Consider the following 18,575-nt stretch of genomic DNA (forward strand, 5'->3'; position numbering starts at 1 on the left):
CCCAGAGCAAAGCCTATGATGAACTACCTAGAAAGGGTGTGGACCAGAATTAGAGGAGACCAAACCTAACACGCCAAGTGTGAGCCAGAACCATGAGCTGTTTGACAGGAACCTCTAATGTGCCTTATGCCTGGGTGAGAAAAGTGAGGAAGTCAATCTGGAGAGCAAAACTCATCATGACATTCAGGCGGGTGCCCAAATACATGGAGAAATGATTGTCCTGGCCATCGTTATTAAGGCTGGGGCCAGCTTTAGGCCAGAGTCACATACACAATGTTTGTTTTCTTCAGCTAATGCCAGGAAGAGTCACAAAGGAAGGAAAGATATGAAGAGAAGTCTTTTACTACTGTCTTATTCTCTGTGCAGCTTAAAACACTGCATGTGTGAACCGTAAGCCCTACATTGTATATCCAGGTCCAGGGACTCCTCTGTACATGCGGCTATGCTCAGTACTGCAATCTGTGCTCTATAAACAATACATTTATATAAGAATGTGTGGTTCTCTCTATAAAGGAGTCACCACTCGGGTCCTCCTACTGTGCTCCTGACCATAGGACAGCAATGCATCCAAAATTTAGAAGAAATAAACAATATTTATAGTCAGCTCACCCAATTTGCAAACTTTTCTCCCTACTTGGGTGCACCGCCATGTGGGAAATGACAACAGAGATTATCCGGGACTCCGATGGGATCAGTGAATACGGAAGCTTTATTTCTTCAGAGGAGTTAGAAATATGTCTTCACTAAATGAATGAGCCACTTATGAGTTCGGACCTGCTCATTCTTAATGATAGCATAAAAACCTGAAAGACTTTCCTTTCTTAGGCTACTTTCACACTTGCGGCAGAGTGATCCGGATTTGACAAAACGTATGCCAACTGATGGCCATTAGTAAGACTGATCAGGATCCTGATCAGTCTTAAAAATGCCTGATCAGTCAGAAAAATGCATTGAAATGCCGGCTCCGTCTTTCCGGTGTCATCCGGCAAAACGAGGACGGCATTTATTTTTTTCACCTTTATTTTGGTCTGCGCATGCGCAAACCGGAAGGACGGATCTGGCACTAATACATTCCTATGGAAAAAATCCGGCATTCAGGCAAGTCTTCAGTTTTTTTCACTGGAGATAAAACCGTAGAATGCTGCGGTTTTATCTTTTGCCTGATCAGTCAAAACAACTGAACTGAAGACATCCTGATGCATCCTGATCCTATCTGTATATCTCATATCGCTTTCTATTTATCCTCAGTATCTATATAGCTCTCCTATCTATCTATCTCCTATCTTTCTATGTCTCTCTTATCTATCTATGGCCTCATGCACACAGCCGTCGTTTTAGTCCGCATCCGAGCCGCAGTTTTTGTGGCTCGGATGCGGACCCATTCACTTCAAAGGGCCGCAAAAGATGTGGACAGCACTACGTGTGCTGTCCGCATCCGTTACTCCATTCCATGGTCCGCAAAAAATATATAACCTGTCCTAGTCTTGTCCGTGCTTTGCGGACAAGAGTAGGCAGTTATATTAAAGGCTATCCATGCCGTTCCGCAAATTGCGGAACGCACACGGACGCCATTTTTGTTTTGCGGATCCGCGGTTTGCGGACCGCAAAACACACAACGTTCGTGTATATGAGGCCTATCTCCTATCTATCTACCTCTCTCCTATCTATCTATCTCTTATCTATCTGCCTGTCTATCTATTTATTATCTATATCTATCTATTTATCCACCAATCTCATAGCGATCTGCCTACTATCAGCCTTCTATCTATCTGTCTTACAGATATTTACAGACTTTATGTTAATTCGCTCATATACATCTGATTTTGACCAAAGCTGCAGAAACCAGAACTGGGACAGTGATTTCGGTAAAAGAAGAGACTGTCATTTAGATGACAATATTGTCCCTAGTGAGATTGTGCAGGAGGTCACGTATGTCTGCTGAGTAGTCTATGGGCAGGGAGTATATATGTGGATTTTATAAGACAACTACACTTCGGCAGGAATAATCATGTTCTAGTTATTTCCATCCCAGGCCATTTGGCAGTGACATTGTTGACAGTGGTTACCAAGGAGACAAGAGCATTCTGCAGACAGGGGACCAATCAGAGGCGTCGCTGCGGGTCACCTGACACGCAGCTTTCTATTCTTGTGTCGCCGGCTGGTTCTCTCAGTTCCGATCTGGACTCGCTGTGGGCGGCCGCTGACACGATGTTTGGGAGCCTTCTCAGAGACTTCGAGGAAGATCCGTTCTTCTCGTGAGTTCCTTAGGAGATTTTCCTTTAGATTGCTCGGTGTAATCGTCAGCACTATACTGCTATGATGTCAGCAAGTGTAGTGCATAGGGAAGACAAAGTCTGGGGAACTACAATGTCCTAGGCTATAGAAGAATAACTACCACCCCCAGCATGCTCTGCCAGGATCTGTAGATCTAACGGAAGGAGCCAGAAGTAAATGATGGGGCACATAGATGGCAGATCCTGCTCTGTGCCACCTAGACATGGCTGCAGAGGCTGTGGTGCTGTATCACCTAGTGCATTGTGGGTTTCAAGCAGCATTTGCAATTCTACGGACTTCAGAGCTGAAATCCACCAGCATTCGATTTTTATTTTGTTTTCATGAGGGACTGCCCCACACTGCGTTCTGCTAAGCTATTAGGGATGCTGTCTGTTTCCAATAGCAACCACTAAAAATTGTGAATGCAGCTATATCATATGCTACCATGCAGGCTGTAACTCAGGATGAAGGGGTTTTTGATAACCTTCCCTCAGGACAGGTCCTCAATATCAGATCTGTTGGGGTCTGACACTTAGCACCCCCGCTGATTAGCTGTTTGGGCAGCCATGGTATCAGAAACTATACAGTGTATGGAGCGGATGCAGAAGACTCTGTCACTGTGTCCTTTCTGGTGCTCCAATTCATTCATAGTCTGCCTGAAACTGCTGATCTGTGGGGGTCCCTGGTGTCGGCCCCCCACCGATGTGATATTGATGACCTGTCCTGACGATAGGTCATCAGTGTCTTTAGTCAGGTCAACTCCTTTAAAGGGAACCTGTCACCTGGATTTTGTGTAGAGCCGCTAGCACATCCGCAATACCCAGTACCCATAGCTCTGTGTGCTTTTGTGTAAAAAAATAATATTTTATACATATGCAAATTAACCTCAGGAGGGCACCTGCGGCCGCTGGCCTGGTGCATAAGTGCTTGATGCTCCTACATTAATTAATGCTGAGAGCATCAGATCTCTATGTACCTGGCTGGCTGCCATGAGTAGGGCTTGGGCAGCCCCCTGGGCATCGGCCCACTGGAATTTTTGCCTGTAGGGTCTATTCTATGTCCAGTCCACTCCTGCATGTAGTAAATGTTTGCTCACAGAGCATTACCTATGCTGTATAACACTGGTACCATTTCTCAGGTGAGGAGGACTAGGTTGTACAGGTTTGCAGCCAGTCGCTTAAAGTAGTCCAAGCGTGGACTATTATCAGCAGTAATAGACAAGTAGTACTGCAGATATGGAGTCCAGATCTCTATTTTGTATTTCCCTACATCCCCCTGTTCCACCACTGTCTGCGCTCAAAGCTGCACTGAAATACACTGTCAGGACTGTTGTGCACATGCATGAGTCCTCTCCATTACACAGCACAGGAGTCCAGACTGTGTATTGCAGCGCAGCTTTGAGTGCTGGCAGCGGGGGTTGTGGAGCAGTAAGAAAATAAAAAATAGTAATCTGGACTCCTTATCTGCAATACTAGTCATGTTGTACTGCAGATAATAGTCCACGATCGTGTTGACAGATTCCCTTTAAGAGGAATCCGTTGCCTCCCAAATCAGTTTCAAAGTAAGCATACTGCCATACAGGGTAGGTGCCCCAAAATATAATCAAACTCTTCTTGTGAAGATCTGGTGCACGGTGACCTGTTTCGCGCTCTTCAACTCCCCATTTGATTGACAGATCCTGAGATTTCAGAGCCAGTAGAGATTATCCGGGGGAAGCCAGATGCAATGAATAAGGCAGTACACGGTGCACCGAAAACCTCATTAGCATAAACATAAGAAGATACATTTCCCAGGATTAGAGGACTGGATTTTCACAAGAAAAATATGCTTCTGTTTCAGGGCACTTGTCCTACATGGTGGTATGCTTACTTTGATACTGATTTTGGAGGTGACTGACTTCCTTTAAAACTATTCATTTATAACTTTATTAACTAAAAACCCCTTAAGATGGAACTTCTAAAGCACCCAAGATTTTAAAGCTATGTGCACCTTTGGGAACAATTTTTTAATTATTGCATTTTATTCATTTATAGAAACATAGAATGTGTCGGCAGATAAGAACCATTTGGCCCATCTAGTCTGCCCAATATACTAAGTACTATGGATAGCCCCTGGCCCTATCTTGTATGAAAGGATGGCCTTATGCCTATCCCATGCATGCTTAAACTCCTCCACTGTATTTGCAGCTACCACTTCTGCAGGAAGGCTATTCCATGCATCCACTACTCTCTCAGTAAAGTAATACTTCCTGATATTACTTTTAAACCTTTGCCCCTCTAATTTAAAATGATGTCCTCTTGTAGCAGTTTTTCTTCTTTTAAATATTCTCTCCTCTTTTACCTTGTTGATTCCTTTTATGTATTTAAAAGTTTCTATCATATCCCCTCTGTCTCGTCTTTCTTCCAAGCTATACATGTTAAGGTCCTTTAATCTTTCCTGGTAAGTTTTATCCTGCAATCCATGTACCAGTTTAGTAGCTCTTCTCTGAACTCTCTCCAAAGTATCAATATCCTTCTGGAGATATGGTCTCCAGTACTGCGCACAATACTCCAAATGAGGTATCCCTAGTGCTCTGTAGAGCGGCATGAGCACCTCCCTCTTTCTACTGGTAATGCCTCTCCCTATACACCCAAGCATTCTGCTAGCATTTCCTGCTGCTCTATGACATTGTCTGCCTACCTTTAAGTCTTCTGAAATAATGACCCCTAAATCCCTTTCCTCAGATACTGAGGTTAGGACTGTATCACTGATTTTATATTCTGCTCCTGGGTTTTTACGCCCCAGGTGCATTATCTTGCACTTATTAACATAAAATTTTAGTTGCCAGATTTTTGACCATTCCTCTAGTTTTCCTAACTCCTTTTCCATTTGGTGTATCCCTCCAGGAACATCAACCCTGTTACAAATCTTTTTGTCATCAGCAAAAAGACACACCTTACCATCGAGGCCTTCTGCAATTTCGCTGATAAAGATATTAAACAATATGGGTCCTAATTTGGGGATAAAGATAATTTTTTCAATGGGTCTTCATTAAAAAGATTGAGCCGGTCTGTCACAAAGGCTTAACTGTTTTTCTAGCTGTGTGCATCCTACTTTCACTTTCATTTTGTGCCGTCATCTGATAACCCTTATCTCTAAATTACCAAGAGGTCATAAACACTTATTTAAGTCACATTCTTATCACTAAGATAAGGATTAAGCTTTGTTAAGTGTTTATAAGGTCAGAGAGCAGAGATAAGGACCAGTCAGCTCCCTGTCTGCCAGAAAAGAGAGAAAATTCAAATCCTGCTGGTAGAGCATCTCAGCCCTGTACAGAGAAAAGGACTCCATATTTTTAAAATAGACCAATAGAAAAAAGTATTTTTAGCACATAATGAGTACAATGCACTAATAAAAATATGCCCCTAGAGGTGTACATAGCCTTTAAATGCTCAGATTATGGAGTTATGATGTCCTTTGGTTATTTGTGTTCATCAGGAGGTTACAGTCAATGTCAACCTCTTCTCCATGATAGCTGCTCAGGTGTAGAACAAATGTATATACAGGTTCTAGCAGTGGTGGTGGGATTAGGAGTTTACAGAGCCCATGTGTACCGTCTAAATGGTGGTCTTTGTTCTCAAGCACATGTTTGGCATAGTTAGAAATGGAACAGTGCTGAGATTGTTTTGTTACATAATTTGGTTAATTTAGTTGTGTTAAATTACAAAAGTTAAAGAGGTGGTCCAAGACCTATAAAAATTAGGTGTAGCCAGACCATTTTTTAGGTCTCATGCAACCACTTTAATTAAAAGGCGGAAAATTGCATTTTACTCTAGATTCCCAATTTTTCCCTTCATAAAATACTGGTTCAGTCTTGGTAGAGTGTCTGCGGCCTATGCCCCCCAAAGAAAAAGAAAATATTTGTCTACTTCTTCACCCCCTGCCTCCTGAATTGATTGCTCACTGTTAATTCACTGCTAAAATCCTTCTTGAGAAGAGACAGATTATCAGCTTACAGACAGAAGACAGAGGCACTGATACACAAAGATGCTGCTGAAGGCTGGATTCACAGCTACACTGCTCAGTACTTCTGTGTAATGTCCTGAACTTCTGAGAGGGTGCTATAGAGAGATAAGGGAGCAGGATCTGCTCCTTTATATGTGTGTTGTGTATGGGAGACATCATAGCAGCTAGTTATTTCCCACTAGATCAGGGTGAACTGACAAATAGATATGGAGTGTGCAGAGGAGATACGTAGTGATAAATGAAGAAGACAGGTCATACAATACCCAGTTAAAGGTAAAGTTAATGGCCAGTAAAAGGTAAAGCAAAGTATCTTTTTTATAAATGTGAAGTTCACAGATTAACCGTCTTCTTTGGGGTGATGGATCAGGACAAGCTCCTCACTATCCATAAACTTAATTTTATCTGATATATGAAGGAAATCAAATAATGTAACTTTTACCAGCATTGTGCTAAAATACAGACATTTTAATTGCAATTGAGGATGACACTGGTGTAGAAAGGAGCAAATATACCAAAGCTTGTTGAGAGGTCACTGTGGCCTCAGAGAAACCTTAGAAGTAAGTGAAAGGAGATGTGTTCTAAGTATAAATTGGAATGAACGTGTTGATAGAAGAGTTTAAACAGTATACTGTATGCTTTTTGGACTCGTGATCCTCTGTTCCATAAATCCATGTAAAGCCCCCTTCTAATCTCGTAACATGTGCAAGGAAGACACAGTACAGAACCTCAAAATGTAGTTGTGTCCATTATATCAGGACATACCTGTATTTTTAATTCAAATGTATTATATTGATGGTAAACTTTTATTGTAGATTTATTGCTGGATAACTTGAATTTATACAATTAGAACTTGAGATGCTAGAAGAAATGCCATGGCACTGTTATTTGTAATATTATTGATTTATGTGCTTACCTTTATTTTATATGTTTTAATATTTACTAGTTCAGGTTCAATCAGGAACAAGGGATGGGAAGAACATAGACTATTTTCTGAAAAGATGAAAAGCCTTCTTGACCTTATTATCAATCATATTAAATCAGCATGAAATTTAATGAGTCACAACTTAATCTACACATCCAACTGTAAAAGTAATATCATGAAGTATTACTTTACTGAGAGAGTAGTGGATGCATGGAATAGCCTTCCTGCAGAAGTGGTAGCTGCAAATAGAGTGAAGGAGTTTAAGCATGCATGGGATAGGCATAAGGCCATCCTTCATATAAGATAGGGCCAGGGGCTATTCATAGTATTCAGTATATTGGGCAGACTAGATGGGCCAAATGGTTCTTATCTGCCGACACATTCTATGTTTCTATGTATATTTGGTCAGACTGTGCAGATGCTATTTCATTATGTTTAACTATGTTGTATTTGTAATATTTTTTAGAAGAGATATGCATTTTACATAAATTAGAGGAATCTACCATATTTTTCAGACTATAAGACGCACTGGACTGTAAGACTCACCTAGGTTTTAGCTGGATGAAAAAAAAATGGTGTGCTAAATATTTAAGGGGTGTTTGTATCTTGGTAGGATATAGCAATGCAATGTCACATTCTTTTACCAGGGCATATGTATAAATCCCTGAATTTACAGCCAATTCTCATAACATAACTGGGGTGCAGAAGTGGGTGCTAGCGGCTGATCTGCTGCCCTGCATACATCACCAGGTCTATACACATATAAAGGGTGTATATATTACAGACTCAGTCTTAGGCCTCTTTCACACTACAGTATGTTGAATTCAGTGTTTTGCGTTCCGTTTTTCGCGGATCCGTTGTTCCGTTTTTTGCTTCCGTTGTGGTTCCGTTTCCGTTCCGTTGTTCCGTTCCGTTTTTCCGTATGGCAAATACAGTATACAGTAATTTCATATTAAAAATTGGGCTGGGCATAACATTTTCAATAGATGCTTCCGCAAAAAACGGAACGGATACGGAAGACATACGGATGCATTTCCGTATGTGTTCCGTTTTTTTTGCGGACCCATTGACTTGAATGGAGCCACGGACTGTGATTTGCGGCCAAATATAGGACATGTTCTATCTTTTCAACGGAACGGAAAAACGGAAATACGGAAACGGAATGCATACGGAACACATTCCGTTTTTTTGCGGAACCATTGAAATGAATGGTTCCGTATACGGACCGTATACGGAACGCAAAAAACGGACCGTATACGGAACGCAAAATACTGTAGTGTGAAAGAGGCCTTAGCCTCACATTCAGCTTTTTGTTGTCCTCCTGGAGCATCTGGGACAGTTTAGCCTGGTGCTCTTCGTTAAAGGACATCTGTAGACTTGTACCTATGACACTGGCTGACCTGTTCCATGTGCGCTTGGCATCTGAAGACATCTGTGTTGGTCCCATGTTTATGTGTGTCCACACTGCTGAGAAAAATGAAGATTTAATGTGAGAAGACAAGACTCTAGGAGCAATGGGCGTAACTTTGATAGGGCCAGAGAGTGCAGCGGTTGAAGAGAGAGCTGAGCCTCTAGGAGTAACTGCAACACCCACGTTGCTCCTAGAAAAAAGGTAGCTCCACACTATAAGTGTGTCTTATAGTCTAAAATACAGTAAATCTTTATATTATATTAGAATAGTAACTTTGTAAATTAGCAGGGATCCTGGTGACGTCACCGGCATTAATGGGCGGTCTATATAGTTTTTACAGGCTAGGACAATGCCAAAGACCATCCATTAGTGCCCATGAAAAGCCCAGTACATCACCGGAGGTAAAGAAAAAACCCTTGCCCTGCCTTCATGCTGAATGAGAAGAAGGGGATATGTTGGGGTTTAGAGTTTTAACACTCAGAGGAGGTCAGAGTGCAGAGTGCACACAGCCAAGAGCAGTGACAAAGTGATGTGACAAAGGTGCTCAGGCTATACAGCAGAAAATTTAAGGACATTTTTAATGAGGATGTTTTAGAAAGTTGTGAAAGGCCAAAGAATGATGGAGGCTGCGATGCCTCTCACAGTTATATTCCAGTGTAGGTCTGCATGTGGCAGCACTACATTGGAATATGCCGAATTTTCTATTTAGCAGTGTATTTAAATCCATTGCTAAATAGAAATGGTCTTAAAGAAGTTCTAAAAAAAAAGAAAATTTTAATAAATATTTGTAAAAATAAAATCAAAACAAAGAATAAAATAATCAAAGGCATTGGCATCTATGCCTGTACTTTAAAAATATTTATCCCATATGGTGAGCGGCATAAAAAAATAAAAAAATGTCATCACGTCATCTCCACAAAAAAAAAATATTAATAATCAAAATCATACTCACTCCAAAATGGTATCATGAAAAACTATGGATTTTCCTACAGCTCCATAGAAATAACTATAAAAAAGTAATGGGGGGGGGGTCAGGATATGGTGATTTTTATGTTTTTTTGTATTAAAACACTAGAAAAACTATATAAATGTGGTATCATTGTCATTGTATGGACCCAGAGAATGGAGGTAACAGATCATTTTTACCACATGGTAAAAACAAAATTGTATTTTTTTCCAATTCCACCCCGTTTGGAATTTTTTTTTCCAGCTTCTCATTAAATTGTATGCAATAACAAAGGGTGCCATTAGAAATTATAACTTGTTTGACAAAAACAAGCCCTCATACGGCTATGTGAATGGAAAAAGAAAAAAATTATTGCTTTGGGAAGGCAGGAAATAAAATAAATAAAAAACATAAAAATGGAAAATCCCTGGGTGCAGAAGTAGTTAAAGGTATAATTTAATAATTAATAAATAACAGTGGGGCACTCTCTATAGCAATGGGAGCAGTGGATAATGGTACATAAAATTTTATTAATATATCTAAAATAAGTAGTTCACTATTGGTGGTTGAAATAGTTCACAATAATAAATACATGTATATATAGCAGCATAAATGGTGAAAATTTGCATGCTAAAACGACATTGTGAATAATTATTAAGATAAATGCATTTAATGGTCCATAAATAAAAGCCTTGCATCCAAAAATATCAAAAGGTTTTTTTTTTAAAAAAAGGTGCTCTGGGTATCCACAGTAGAGTTCAGTTAATATTAGTAGCAGTTGGACTCCAATCTAAGGTATAGATTAATAGCAGCTGTATACAGAGTGGCGTCCCGCTCCTTACTGAGACAGCGGCGTCCCGCTGTAAATTTCGAAGAGCGCTTATTATCGTAGACACTTCGATCTTATTCGGAGGGTTTCGACTAAATCTCCTACCCTCGTCTCAGTGCACCTTCTGTGTGTGTCGGTGCTCCGATCCCACGCCACCACCGGAAGTCCACGTAAGTTCGCTGAAGGTAAACTTCCCTAGTCCAGCAGAGACCTCCTGCAGCTGGCGTTCTCAGATCATTAAAGCAATGAATTTGTTCTCCTCCTAAATCGATCGAAGATATAAGTCTATGGTCCAAACTTAGGGGTCCGTTACCAAACGCGTTTTTAGGGTTTAAGCAGTTGACCCCTTCATCAGTGGCTAGTGTCCCCCTATTAAGGCCCCTCCTTTATAGGGCTACTGTTTCATAAGAAAACCTGGTCGTGGAAAGTCTAACCAGAGAAAATAGTTATCCTGCTGGCTTCCTTAGTCGCATGTATCCGATCATATTTCAGGAGAACATTGAAAAGTACAGTACAGACCAAAAGTTTGGACACACCTTCTCATTCAAAGAGTTTTCTTTATTTTTATGACTATGAAAATTGTAGATTCACACTGAAGGCATCAAAACTATGAATTAACACATGTGGAATTATATACATAACAAATAAGTGTGAAACAACTGAAAATATGTCATATTCTAGGTTCTTCAAAGTAGCCACCTTTTGCTTTGATTACTGCTTTGCACACTCTTGGCATTCTCTTGATGAGCTTCAAGAGGTATCACCTGAAATGGTTTTCACTTCACAGGTGTGCCCTGTCAGGTTTAATAAGTGGGATTTCTTGCCTTATAAATGGGGTTGGGACCATCAGCTGCCGTTGTGGAGAAGTCAGGTGGATACACAGCTGATAGTCCTACTGAATAAACTGTTAGAATTTGTATTATGGCAAGAAAAAAGCAGCTAAGTAAAGAAAAAGTGGCCATCATTACTTTAAGAAATGAAGGTCAGTCAGTCCAAAAAATTGGGAAAACTTTGAAAGTGTCCCCAAGTGCAGTCACAAAAACCATCAAGCACTACAAAGAAACTGGCTCACATGCGGACCGTCCCACGAAAGGAAGACCAAGAGTCACCTCTGCTGCGGAGGATAAGTTCATCCGAGTCACCAGCCTCAGAAATCGCAGGTTAACAGCAGCTCAGATTAGAGACCAGGTCAATGCCACACAGAGTTCTAGCAGCAGACACATCTCTGGAACAACTGTTAAGAGGAGACTGTGTGAATCAGGCCTTCATGGTAGAATATCTGCTAGGAAACCACTGCTAAGGACAGGCAACAAGCAGAAGAGACTTGTTTGGGCTAAAGAACACAAGGAATGGACATTAGACCAGTGGAAATCTGTGCTTTGGTCTGATGAGTCCAAATTTGAGATCTTTGGTTCCAACCACCGTGTCTTTGTGCGATGCAGAAAAGGTGAACGGATGGACTCTACATGCCTGGTTCCCACCGTGAAGCATGGAGGAGGAGGTGTGATGGTGTGGGGGTGCTTTGCTGGTGACACTGTTGGGGATTTATTCAAAATTGAAGGCATACTGAACCAGCATGGCTACCACAGCATCTTGCAGCGGCATGCTATTCTATCCGGTTTGCGTTTAGTTGGACCATCATTTATTTTTCAACAGGACAATGACCCCAAACACACTTCCAGGCTGTGTAAGGGCTATTTGACCATGAAGGAGAGTGATGGGGTACAGTCACCGGACCTGAACCCAATCGAGATGGTTTGGGGTGAGCTGGACCGCAGAGTGAAGGCAAAAGGGCCAACAAGTGCTAAGCATCTCTGGGAACTCCTTCAAGACTGTTGGAACACCATTTCAGGTGACTACCTCTCGAAGCTCATCAAGAGAATGCCAAGAGTGTGCAAAGCAGTAATCAAAGCAAAAGGTGGCTACTTTGAAGAACCTAGAATATGACATATTTTCAGTTGTTTCACACTTTTTTGTTATGTATATAATTCCACATGTGTTAATTCATAGTTTTGATGCCTTCATTGTGAATCTACAATTTTCATAGTCATGAAAATAAAGAAAACTCTTTGAATGAGAAGGTGTGTCCAAACTTTTGGTCTGTACTGTATATTTTCAGTGAATATTCTTATGAACACAAAAATTGTCATTATGGACTCAAAAATGCCCAAATCCAATATATAGCAGTCTCTGAAATCAAAATCCTTCCATACATTTGCAGTGTTGACGGTGCATTTTATATACCATAGGATTTGGGACTGATGGGACAACAAATGTATGGAAGGAGTTTGATTTCAGAGACTGCTAAATATTGGATTTGGGCATTTTTGAGTCCATAATGACAAATTTTGTGTTCATAAGAATATTCACTGAAAATATACTTTTCAATGTTCTCCTGAAATATGATCGGATACATGTGACTCAGGAAGCCAGCAGGATAACTATTTGCTCTGGTTAGACTCTCCACATAGTTTTAGAATATAAAAAATTCGGACGATCCATGACCAGGTTTTCTTATGAACCAGTAGCCCTATAAAGGAGGGGCCTTAATAGGGGGACACTAGCCACTGATGAAGGGGTCAACTGCTTAAACTCCGAAACGTGTTTCGTAACTGACCCCCAAGTTTGGACCATAGACATATCTTTGATCGATTTAGGAGGAGAAAAAATTCATTGCTTTAATGATCTGAGAACGCCAGCTGCAAGAGGTCTCTGCTGGACAAGGGAAGTTTACCTTCAGAGAACTTACGTGGACTTCGAGTGGTGGCGTGGGATCTTTTTGAAAACAACAGCCCTCGGGACCGGAGCACCGACACACACAGAAGGCGCACCGAGACGAGGGTAGGAGATTTCGTCGAAACCCTCCGGTTAAGATTCAAGTGTCTACGATAATAAGCGATCCCTTTTTGAAATTTACAGCTACTATTAATCTATACCTTGGATTGGAGTCCAACTGCTACTAATATTAACTGAGCACCTTTTTTAAAAAAAAAACTTTTGATATTTTTGGATGCAAGGTTGTTATTTATGGACCATTAAATGCATTTATCTTAATAATTATTCACAATGTCATTTTAGCATGCAAATTTTCACCATTTATGCTGCTATATATACATGTATTTATTATTGTGAACTATTTAAACCACCAATAGTGAACGACTTATTTTAGATATATTAATAAAATTTTATGTACCATTATCCACTGCTCCCATTGCTATAGAGAGTGCCCCACTGTTATTTATTTATTCCATTTTCTCCTTCAGATTGGGTGTCATCTCTTAGTGGGTGCACCTCACGTTGTTGCCTGGTCACTCTAGTGCGACATATTCTCTCTATATTCAATAATTTAATAATTATTATTTAGCAATTTAGTCCTGACTGATTAAACTGTTGCGATGTGGTGACCCCTTTAATTTTAAAGGGGCCCCCTTTTCTTCATTCAGTGGGGCAGTGAACAGCCCAGCTTTATGGCAGTTGCACTTCCCTAGAGAATAATGGTGGATTGAGCGCTGGAACATATTCTCGTTCTGCACTGATGGTTTGATGACATCATCAGCTGGATGAGTGTTCCTTAAAATTGATTTTCTTTCATGTCTGTGTCGGAATCTCATTATTCTTTCAGTTGTATGTTGGAAAATTGGCCAGCGCTGTGTGAAATCCCTTGTACAGCTTTACTGCACAATGTGTAGCAGCTTCTGCCAGGCTTCTTTTTATGAAAGAATGATGCAGTATGTGACCGAGCATATGAAATGTCTCTTTGATATATTGTGCCTGTAGTTAATCATTTTTCCACGCTCTCTTCCTCTTATGTAACCTTTTCTTTCAAGCTTTGATGTAACATTTATGTTTTTATCTGTTTGTTTTAATGTAACTGAACACTAAGTTAAACCGCATTGTACGGTGAGCTGTCACAACTTTGGCCCAACAGAGGAATTAGAACATTTCTTAAGAAAGGCCCCCCCAGCCCTGTTCCCATTTTCTTTGGAATTCCCTGAGTAGTTTTCATTCTGCTGTTTGCATAATTCATAAGAATAAGGTTAATCGGATATCCCCCTTTTTAATCTTCTTTTCCAGTCTGTTCATTTGTCTCAGTTTCAGAAGGGTCTGTGTCCAGAGGAACCTGGGGCCATGTTCACACATTGGATTAAAATCTCACGTTTTTCCATGACAGAAATCTGAGCCTGTACCTTGAAATTTCTGTTGCTGATGTGGTTTGAATCCTGCAGCCGATCCACAGCAGGCTCACCTGAGGATTAGGCAAATCGCAGATCCGCAAAACATGGATACCGGTCGTATGCGTCCATTGAATTCACTGGGACTAATCCTCTGCTTCTCGGTCCACATTGCTATTTTTTTTCCCACTGCTCGCCAGAAAGCAGCTCGGACATTTTCCCTTGCATGTGGGTTGTGTAAATGTGTGAATATAAATCTTACATTAGAATTTCAGTTACATATTGTTGCCTTGCTCCTTGGTCACACATTGCACCCTCATGTGCACCCTCGTATTGTACCCAAGTGAGCCCCAAAGTGCAACCAACAAATACAATTTGCTTCTCTTTAGGCCTCATTCACACAACCGTATTTCCCATCGGTGTGCTACCTGCATTTTTTGCAGATTGCACATCGACCCATTTGTTTCTATGGGTCCGCAAAACAAAAGTGCCTGTTCTGCAAATTATAGAACATGTCCTCTTCTTGTCTGTTTTGCGGACAAGAATAATCATTTCTAATAATCGGAGCGAGAAAATGCAGATTGCATGCATAAAGTGTCCGTATTTAGCGAATCCATGGTTTGCGGACCTTTGTATGTGTGTTTGAGGCCTAAGACTCGGGAGCCAAAGGCAACCAGTTTATTTTTTTAGCTGCTTACAGCTGCCACTGGAACCAGGCAGCTTACTGTATACGGTGCCGTTATTGAGTTCTTATAGGGAATCTTTCACAACAACCTCCCTAGACACATAGCTGTGGTTCTATTGTTGCTTTGTTCCTGAGTTATGATACTTTTTCTTAATATGCAAATTAGGCCTTTGGTGCAATGAGGGCATTACCGTTGCACACAAGTACCGCCCCTTTCTGTGGTACGCCCGGCTCCTTTTCCTATAGTGTGCAAGCACAGCCACCACAGACTTGGTCCTAAGCATGGAAATGAGTTGTGTATAATGTAATAGAAAAATGGATCCAGCCAGCAAAGGAAGCAATATGGACAATCACAATACATTAGTGCCTTGTATTAACTTTATCTACATGATCAATGACATTTTCTGAAGTGAGACAGCCCCTTTAAATATAATAGTCCTGTATAGGGGCGCACCTAGCCTTTCTGCTGCCTGAACTGAAACCTGAAACAGCGCCCCCCCCTCCCCAATTTCTTAACCTAAAGCCTTCCCTTCAGCCCATGACCCTTTGGCTCCCCCCCCCCCTTGCCCCTACCTGGTGCTGTTTGAGGCGATCACCTCACCTGGCCTCATTGGTGGTGCACCCCTGGTCCTGTAGGACTGACGTGCCTGTTGTCAATTGTAAACCTTCAGTAGAGGAGTTAGTTGTCAGTAGGTTAAACCCTAGCAGAACACAGGCCCATCATGAGGTCAGCTAAGCAGCATCCATACATTTGTGTAGACTGGATCTCCAAGTGTCTACTGGTGAAGGACTAGTTCAAACCAGGGGCGGTCAGGACGTTGCAGCCATAATATGATTGATAATATGTGCTCAGACTGTGGCCTACAGACTGCAGCCTCTGGTTGTGTGTACATGGACATATATTTAGTAGCTAGGACAGGATCGCATCATGTCAGGTACGTCTTTACTTCATTTCTTCAGGAATGTTTTTTTACATTAGTTTCTACCATTGTTTTAGTGGTAGCGTTATTGAAAAATTTCCATCTTTCATCATTTTTTTTCAGTCAGTTTAGGTCAGTCGTAAAACATCCTGCTTTATACGTGTGGTCAGGGCCAGCGTTAGGAGGGCAAACAGGGCAATTGCCCAGGGCCCCCATCCCTAAATGGGGCCCCCTGCTGAGCTGCCCAGACAGATGTGGAAGAGAGCTGGTGGCGGCACCTGAGAAGAGCACAGACAGCACAGCAAGGAGCGCTGGTCCCTGGTCTCCCGCCTCCACAGGAGTCAGGCAGACCTTGGCCCCGCCCCCTTCCTCTCTCACCGGAGGCCCTGCACTGGGAATGTAATGGCTTCCTCTGCTCCTGAGGTTTACTGGTGAGTTCAGAATGTCACCCTCTAGTGACTGGACATATGTGCTGCCGGCCCCTCTCTCCTCTCTGTGCTGCAATAAATGACAAGGCCTGCTTGTTGGCAGACATAACCTGATGAAGTTGGACAGTCCAGACCCTGGACTAACAGGAGGGGAGCAGCCTGCAGAGAATATACAGGACCTGTCCTCTGCACCATCTATCTGCACCATCTATCTCATATCTATCTCGAAAAGAAAATTCCACGCTGCTCCCAAATGTTGTTTAGTGCGATATTTCAGTCCTCTTAGGGTGCTTTCACACTTGCGGCAGAGGATTCCGGAAGGCAGTTCCGTCGCCGGAACTGCCTGCCGGATCCAGAAATCCGGACGCAAACTGATTGCATTTGTCAGACGGATCCGAATGCGGATCCATCTGACAAATGCATTGAAATACTGGATCAGTCTCTCTGGTGACATCCGGAAAAATGGATCCGGTATGATTTTTTTTTTTGCATTTTTTAATGTCTGAGCATGCGCAGACCGGAAAGCTGGATCTGTTTTGCCGGGAACACTTAATGCCGGATCCAGCACTAATACACTTCAATGTAAATTAATGACAGATCCGGCATTCTGCCAATTGTTCAGTATTGTTGGCCGGAGAGAAAACTGCAGCATGCTGCGGTATTTTCTCCGTCCAAAAAACGTAAGAGGTACGTTTTTTGAACTGATGCATCCTGAACGGAATGCTCTCCATTCAGAATGCATTAGGATAAAACTGATCAGTTTTGAGCTCCTGTGACGGAACTCAATACCGGAAAACAAAAACTCTAGTGTGAAAGTACCCTTAGGACTTTTCTCGCAGCATTTTTATAATGCTTGAGAAAAGTCCTGGTAAGAGGACTGAAATGTTGCACTGAACAACATTTGGGAGCAGCGTTGAATTTTCTTTTCTAGTTACTTGGATGCTGAATCACTTCCACAGCAGCTGGCACAGCGTCATTCACATTTATCCTGCTGTGCCACTTGTGTTTTATTTTTATTTTCTCATATCTATCTATCTATCTATCTATCTATCTATCTATCTACTATTGCTATTGAGTGTTTGGGTGAAAAAAGAAATCCATTGTTTTCATTTTTACTTGCATTATTGAATTTTATAGTGCCCTTGTGGGACTATTAAGTAGTAAAAAAAGATTTAAAAAAATACATTTATTAAATAAAAAGTGTAATGTTTTATTTAATAAATGTATTTTTTTAAATCTTTTTTCTTTTTTACTAAAAAAATAGCAAAAAATAAATAAAATCTCCCTCGTATATTTGGTATTTCTGCATCCATAACGACCCGGACTACATAAATATCACAAAAATTATCCCCTATGGTGAACGCCGTAAAAATCTTTTTTTAAAAAAGCTGAATTGCTAATTTATTCTTTGTTGCCACCGAAAAAACTTAATAACAAGTGATCAAAAAGCGCCATTTACTCCAAAATGATATTAATGAAAAATACAAGTCGTCCCGCAAAAATCAAGCCCTCACGCAACTCCATAGAAAGAAAAATAAAAAAGTTATGGGTCTTGGGAAGCGGAAATGTAAAAACTTTTTTTTTTTTTTTAAAAAGGGGTTTTATTGCAAAAAAGTAGTAAAAAAAACTATATGTATTTGATATTACTGTAATCGTACTGACCCAGAGAATACAGATATTATTTTATTTATGCCGGAAAAATGAACGCCGGAAAATTTATAACGTAAAAACGCAGTGGCAGTATTGCTGTTTTCCCCATCTCCCTCCCAGAAAGAGTTAACAAAAGTTAATCAGAAAGTTATGCGTACCCCAAAATGGCGCCATTAAAAACTACAACTTGTCCTGCAAAAAACAAGACGGAAAAATAAAAAAGTTATAGCTCTTGGAACTCGACGATGAAATAGGAAGAAAAATGCTTGGTCAGTAAGGCCCAAAATAGGCTGGTCACTAAGGGGTTAAGAGAGCTAAGCCAGTCTCCTGGGC

General features: G+C 41.1%; 1 protein-coding gene across 2 annotated transcripts in view; it reads left to right on the forward strand.

Annotated features, from left to right (window-relative positions):
• The first annotated feature begins 2,131 nt into the window (after nucleotides 1-2,131).
• MLF1 (myeloid leukemia factor 1) overlaps nucleotides 2,132-18,575 on the forward strand; it is a 45,572-nt gene continuing 29,128 nt past the window's right edge. For both annotated transcript variants that reach the window (XM_044291584.1, XM_044291585.1), the window contains exon 1: nucleotides 2,132-2,255. In XM_044291584.1, the coding sequence (XP_044147519.1) occupies nucleotides 2,209-2,255 (47 nt within the window). In that variant the 5' untranslated portion in view covers nucleotides 2,132-2,208. The remainder of the gene's footprint in view (nucleotides 2,256-18,575) is intronic.

Source organism: Bufo gargarizans, chromosome 4, assembly GCF_014858855.1.
Source record: "Bufo gargarizans isolate SCDJY-AF-19 chromosome 4, ASM1485885v1, whole genome shotgun sequence".
Classification (NCBI taxonomy): domain Eukaryota; kingdom Metazoa; phylum Chordata; class Amphibia; order Anura; family Bufonidae; genus Bufo; species Bufo gargarizans.